The sequence below is a fragment of the Phlebotomus argentipes genome, unplaced genomic scaffold (genome assembly GCF_947086385.1).
Source record: "Phlebotomus argentipes unplaced genomic scaffold, Phlebotomus argentipes genome assembly scaffold_4, whole genome shotgun sequence".
NCBI classification, from domain to species: Eukaryota; Metazoa; Arthropoda; class Insecta; order Diptera; family Psychodidae; genus Phlebotomus; species Phlebotomus argentipes.
Window position 1 is genome coordinate 5,636,359 of NW_026776174.1, and position 7,458 is coordinate 5,643,816.

Below are 7,458 nucleotides of genomic sequence, written 5' to 3' on the forward strand. Positions count from 1 at the left end.
TTTTTAATTCACACGCGAATGTGTGACACAATGATGAGAGACTTTGATGAGCATTTTCACTGAGTAAGCAGCTTTTGTGGCGTGGCTTTTCGCATGTTCTCCCGCGAATGGACAGATTCGATTGATGATATCAGAGGAAAGGGCCACATCGACAGTTCCCAATTGATTCAGTGGCCATATCTTCTCACTGACTCGCCATAAAGTGCAATTTCCCAGAGGTATTCAGAGCGTTTCCAACCACTTTTCTCACTTGCTAGCATCACATGCAACCAATTAGTGCGATGTCAATGGAACGGACGCGACTCAATCTCTTCGGCAGCTTCAATGCAATTCCCGGAAAATGCATGTGAACTGCCTCAGTTTCATTGTCTGCAAAGCCCGGGACAGAAACGCTGATGTGTGTGTGTGCTGAAAAACACCAAATTGAATATTCTGTTTCGCGTATTTCCTCTTTTATTTAACATTTTTTATTACTCTGCTTTCGCGAACATAATATTGTTTGGCGGAACACAATTTCATCTGCCATGCAGACCATTTATTCCCATTCGCTTTTATCCACAAGAAAAAAAAACAGCTCGATGCGCTTCCCCGGAAGTCAGAAAGGAAGTACTTGTGCGTGAGGTTATTTGATGACGAGGGGAAATGCGGAACAGGTGCGCCCAGAGTGACGATGATATTTTATCCTCAAGTAAATGTTTATTCTCGCTCTCGATGCTATGCTTCCTAGCGAAGCTGCATTATCAGCCTCGCCCTAGATATCCGGATGATGTGTAAAATAAATATTGTGCTTGCATGGGTTTCAAATTTCATCGCTCTGAAGTACAATTTGTAGATTCCTGCTATTTCTCTTCGTATTTGGCATACAGAGAGCATCTCCTTGCTTTTCAATTGTCAAGTAACTAAAAAGCACTCTTCACATGCTGAAGAACGGGTTTCTTTTTCCGCATTTTCGGCACAGATAGAACTTGGCTTTTCTCGAATTGAAGTTAGGGAAGAATGAGTGAAAAATCCCATTCAGGAAAGACATAATGCATTCTGGGAAATTTTTATCTTTTGAAAATAATCTTATACACGAATGGGCGGAGCTTATGTGTGGGTGGAGCTTTACCTTGAATTTGGAAATCTTATTTGATATAAAATATTTGTAAGCAGTTAAATGAACTTGAATTTAATAACACAATCAATTCAGTCAATATTAGTCATGAAGCACATAAATACTCTGCTTATCTCTTATCGTGAAACAAAACAAGTATGACTTAAGACAGATCTTTCAGGCATAAGTACGCTGATAAGAGATTTTTTGCTTTCACTTTATCTCTTAAGACTATGACCAAGCATATTAGCATATTTTATCGCTACCGCTAGACTGCTTTATCAATTATGTGTAAATAAATACCTCTTATCATCACGATGACCTATACTTTGGCCAATGTTCATCTCGAAAGTCTGTGTCACTTTTGAGTGAAAATTCGTGGTGGTAAGATGTTTGTGGGAATTTTCGTGATTTCGGTGCTTGTGATTCTGGTAATTAATTTCCTCACTAAGCGATGGAAATTGCTCAAGTTCACGAGCAAATTTCCCGGCCCGAAGCCACACTTCATTTTTGGTAATGCTGGGGACTTTGTGGAGCACAAAAATGATCCAGCAGGTCTGTAGAATATATTTTCACGCTGTTTCGTTAATTGACAATTTGATTTTCGCAGCTCTCTTCAAACAGCTCATCGACTTCCATGACATTTATGGGAAGCATTTCGTGACTTGGGGCTTGTTCAATGTAATGAGTATCAGTATCATTGATCCCAAAGACTATGAGACAATTCTGTCAAACACAAAGACAATTCGGAAGTCCATAGAATATGAATTCCTCAAACCATGGCTCGGAGAGGGTCTTCTGGTGTCATTTGGGCAAAAGTGGGCCACCAGACGCAAAATTATCACACCCACTTTCCACTTCAACATTCTCGAACAGTTTGTCAAATCGTTCGACAAGCAAACCAATATTCTTGTGCAGAAGCTGAAGCCTCACGTCAACAAGGGTGACTTCAATATTTATACTTACACCACACTCACAGCCCTGGATATCATCTGTGAGACGTCAATGGGAGCTGAAATTCACGCTCAGGATCATCCGGAAACCCCATATGTGCAATCTGTGAAGGCGTGAGTATTTCCACTCCAGGGTTTGTTGAATTTTGCGGGGAGAATAACACGGACTGTTTTCCTTTTGCAGCATGAGTCGATTTATGTTCGAGAGAATATTCAGTCTTTTGGGAGGCTATACGCTCCTGTTTCCATTGACACCTTTGTACTGGAAGCAGCGTCGCCATCTGAAAGTCGTTCATGATTTCACAAACAGCGTTATTGTCCAGCGACGGGAGCAATTACTCATGCAGCAGGCCAATGTGGCGAAGAAGGTGAATGATGATAAAGATCGTATGAATGTTGATTTCATGAGCAAGCCGGAAGAGGATGACTTTAAAGATCTGTACCTCAATCGGTCTGGCAAGGAGAAGCTCACGTTTCTGGATTTGCTGCTGAAAGCGACAGTTGATGGTAAACCACTGAGTGATGCTGATATCCGAGAGGAGGTGGATACGTTCATGTTCGAGGGACACGACACCACCACTTCGGGTATATCACTCACCCTCTACCACCTCTCGCAGCATGCGGACGTGCAGGAGCGGGTGTACGAGGAGCTGAAGGAGATTTTCGGGGATGAGCTGCAGGAGGACTTCAGGGTGACCTACAGTCACTTGCAGGACATGAAATATCTGGAGATGGTCATTAAGGAATCCCTCAGACTCACACCTCCTGTCCCGATAATTGGACGCCAGACGACAGAGGACATCTTTGTGGCTGGTGTGAAAATTCCAGCTGGCATCAACATTTCCATGCTCGTTTATGCCATGCATAACTACGAAGAATTCTATCCGAATCCTCGGAAATTCGACCCCGAGAGATTCACTGCGGAGAACTCAAAGGACCGCCATCCTTATTCCTATATCCCATTCAGTGCTGGACCGAGAAATTGCATTGGTACGTCGCTAATGCAATATTTATTTGTCCTCAATTTCACAATCTCACTCTTGCACATTATTTCAGGCCAAAAATTCGCCATGCTGGAGATGAAGATGACGATAGCGAAAATTTTAATGAATTTCAAACTTCTGCCTCACGAACCGACAGCGAAATTGACTCTCCAGGGAGATTTGGTGCTCAAACCAGTCAATGGGGTGTTTCTGAAAATTGCACAGCGAAATAAAGTCTTGTGATAAAGTGGAGAGGGCACGAAGTTTCACTCCTTCAACTGGGTCAAAGGATTCATGGTGAAGAATGAGCAATCCAAGAGGAAATGTTCATGCTCTCGCTCTTCAAACTTATACTTTATGTAGCAGCAAAGATTTCCCCTGGCTTTTTGTGAGAAAAATTACCACTGGATTTGAGTGGAAATGGCAATTAATGAGAAAATCAATTGATGAAAATGATTGCGGTATAAAACTTGTGTAATGAAAACTTTTCTAGTTTATCATTGAACAAAGTGTGCACGGCCAAAATCTGGATTCAATTGAAAAGTGTTTTAACTACAAATAGGCCAAAAACTTTCTCGTTAAGCACATTAAATATTTTCTCCAAATGAGAATTATGATGGGAAATTGCATATTGTAATTGTGAATGGGAATTTCATGTGAAATTTTGCGCTTATTTCACATCAAATGCAGGAACAAGTGAACTTTGCCTTCACATAAAACACCATGAAATATGCATTCGCCTGAAGATTGGGAGCCCTTCCAACTTTGTATTGAAAATTCAACTCTCGCCGGACTCATTTAAAATTACAATTGTGCAATAAGAAAGACTCTGGGTTGTTCGTCAAAAAGGAGGATGGAAAAGAAAAGGGGTTTCATTAATGATACATGAGACGGCGAGGCAGTTTTCGCCTGGCAAAATCGGAGAGAATTGTTTCAAGTTCATCCGGTCCATTAAAGCTAATGCTTCAGTCATGTTATTGATCGCTCATGTCGAAGTCTTTAGCACACTTGTGTCAGTCTATTTGGGGATAAGTGAGTGACATGCCTAAAAGGATAATAAAATCACGTCTAGCTCTTAGTTGGTGGAAGAGATTTAATCTAGTTTCGAGTGATGGTTGGGAAGTATTTGGGAAAATTGCATTAAATTCAATTCTTACTCCCAAATGAATATTCATTTAAAGATGAATTTCTTCTTTAAGTGGTTTTTGTGCTTCGAAAGCTTACCGAACGTGTGGTTGTCTTCTTGAATAAAAATTTCAGGTGAATGTTGTCTCCTTAACTCTTCTCTCGGATTGCAAATGCATCGGAAAATTCGATGAGAATCATTGGATTGTGACAGATATCACGTACTGGGAAGCTTTTCCGACTATCAAACTTTCCAGAAAATGTCTCGAGGCGGCAAAAATATCTCCACGAAGAATATCGAAATTCCCATGAGGATTGCAAGTCATCAACCTCTGCAAGACACCCGATATTTTGCAATTAAGCCGACGCCTTGACGTTGTCTCGGGATTAGCGAAGGGAAGAAACGCCTCTGGAATATGGGATTACACTTTAAATTGGCTTACAGACGGCGGACCTGGAATTTCCAGGTGACACGGATTATCTGAAGCTTGCTCCTGCCCATAAAACTCACACATCGCGACGCGAGAAATACACATAAATTCTCTTCCTTGGGGACAAATTAGTCCATTGTTCAGTCCAGAAGCAGCGAATAAATCTGTCCTAATAATCTCATTTCGTCATTTCAGTTGCTTAACATGGGATAAATTGAGTCGTAAAGCAGGAAATCTGCCTGGAATTTCTTGCTGGAATTCATTCGCTTGACGCCCATCAGTTAATCCGGCAATTTCGAATGAGTTGCACTAAAACTCTGCTCGCTCTTGTCGTTCAACCCAAATCGAATCTCATTGTCGGAGCACTCGCCAGAAATTGAATTTTTTCCATGCGATATTTTCCTGTTTGTCTCTTGATGGAAATTCTTTGTGGCCAAACTCAATGCAAAACAGTGAAACTCTCCCGAAGAATTTCTGGGATGACCGCAGATTGAAATACTTGTGACGTACATTGTTGAGGATTTGTATTATGCTTTTCTCTCGGGCTCCGACCCCATTTTCTGGATTGAGAAGAGTTGAGGAACGACAATGCAAATGTCTCAATGCGAAGCTGTTTGTGAGCATTGCAAGACAATTTGTGGTGAGAAAAACTGAAAAGTTGAATGGATTTTGTGTGTTTTTCTTGTGAAACTCTGAAAAGTCATACTTTTATGCCAATTTCGTCCACTCGCCAAAGAGACAATGAAGATCTCACGACTTGGGTGAAAATTTAATGCTTTTCTGACAAACTGTGTAAAATGAAAAATTGCTCTTCTGACACTCAATTCCATGCATGAGCGCAAATGTCCAGTGAGAATTGAAGTCAATGGTTAAGCAGAACAAAGCGTCGCAGCTGAACAACAGGAAGTGTTCTGAAGTGAATCTCAAGAGCGATTTCTCCTGTGGGAAAGGGAAGAAGCATCAAACGCCGGAAAATCTTGAAACTCTCTTCCGCCTTGCAAAACGACAAAATGCAAATTGTCACTTTTGCGGTCAATGAAATGCACTTGATTCGTCATCTTGTATCTTTTCGCACGCATTTCCACATCGCAATTGTTTGCCTTCCGCTTGAGCGTCTCAACATTGGCCAATCTTTGTCACGTTTTCTTCCATCCGCTCGATATTTGATCGGATTCCGCCAAATCGTGACGCCAATGCAGCTCTGGAGTGCGAATCCCACTTGAAATGTGGGTCGCGGACGTCAAAATCCCTGTCAATATTTGAGAAAGGATCCAATCTTCATTGGAAAACAGTGGCGCGCAATGAAGTGTTCCGATTCCATTAATTACGCACTGCGAAGCCCAATAAAATGCGAGAAGCAACCCGATCTCGCTTCCGCACGAAGTCAATAAATCGCCTTTGAGTGTCCCTTCTTCGAGCTCCGAGGCGACGTCTTATCTTCCGAGGCAGAGTTTTGAATTTCAAAGTCCACTCGTCGCCTCGGGGCAGCGCAATTGGCAGAGCTGGAGAGGAAGAGGGATTTGATTCTCACTGATGTGCATGAGCAAATAGTTCGCTTTTGGGGCTGGAATGAAGCCCAGAGGCGGCTTTGATGTCGAATGCATCATTTCTCGGCCAAATACTCATTATCGCTTATCTGTGCACAGGAAAAGTACGCGAATGATGAAGATTGAGTGCGACATGCGAACGTGTGGGCGTTTACAGGAGGAATACGCATTCCCTAATCCTGTTTTCCTGCCAAAGAGACAGCCACGTACTTATTAATCCTGCTCAAGCGAATGAGGCGCGCTTATGGCATTGAGATAAATAATAGAAAGAAAACATTATCACATCCTCGTATTTATCACTCCCACCATTGAATCCATGTTTAATCATCCCTTCTCACCCACTGAATTTTCCATGAGGGTGTCACCTGAAAATTAGAAAAATTACAGGTGATTTTCATCCCCATTCGCCAGGGTTAAATGTATAAATTTACTTCAAGCTCCACTGTGGGCACTTTCGGAAGGACAGGCTGAACAACAAGTTGCCCGGACGAAAGTGGTGTGAGAATGGAAAAGAGCACAATTTTCGTGGCTCCTCAGCAAATGGCTTCACCACAATAGGCAAATGGCGCATTAATATTTCATCAGCGATGAATTCGACCAGGAAAACATGGTGAAAATCTCAATTATAATTTAATTAAGCTGGTAGTTGAATTAATTTTGCGCTGACTCAACTAGAAGAAGTACAAACACGACCCTGTGTGTTAATTAAATTAAACATTCAGCAGCGGATCGCAGAATTCTGTATATCAACTATTAAGTATGTATTAGGGTGTGTGAGTGCAGCAATAATATTTACTCTCATTTCAATGGCGAAGAGGTGCTTATTAATGTATTCATCAGATTATATTCTGCTTCAAAAATCGGCTTATGTAATTTCGCGCAGAGACTCTCGCAGTTTATTATATCATTTCCGCTCAGAGGATCATCCCAAGCGGCTTTGTAGTGATTTACACATTCGAAATAGGAGCAATTGCATTTCCTTTAATGTGTATTCTGCCAGCAATTTTATGCCAACGATTTATGTTTGGCATGTCCTGAAAGCTCGAGCTTTTGAAAGCTCTTTTCTCTCTCTTTTTTGGTATATCAAATTAATTATCTGAGACCATATTTCACGTCTCCCGATCTTCTTTCAGGTTTCACCTTCAGCAAACTCACCTCTTGGCGTTGCTGAAGTCATTGGCACGACACGGGAGACAATCTGTCGAAAAATTCCGAGGAAAATGCGAAATAGCGTGCTTTCGTGCCAGTGACAGAGCTTTGATGTTCGCTCCCCAAACCCCTAATATATCCCATGGGAGCTGAAGAATTATGTGGGAATTGGTGGGC

The 7,458-nt window shown here is 41.7% G+C and overlaps 1 protein-coding gene across 1 annotated transcript; it reads left to right on the top strand.

Moving 5' to 3' along the window:
• The first annotated feature begins 1,476 nt into the window (after positions 1–1,476).
• On the top strand, positions 1,477–3,324 carry LOC132258850 (cytochrome P450 4d2-like). The gene is made up of 4 exons (XM_059756356.1): positions 1,477–1,648; positions 1,704–2,160; positions 2,231–3,036; positions 3,103–3,324. Exons 1-4 carry the CDS (start codon positions 1,483–1,485, stop codon positions 3,270–3,272), a joined length of 1,599 nt encoding a protein of 532 aa, XP_059612339.1. The 5' UTR covers positions 1,477–1,482; the 3' UTR covers positions 3,273–3,324.
• Positions 3,325–7,458: the final 4,134 nt, after the last annotated feature.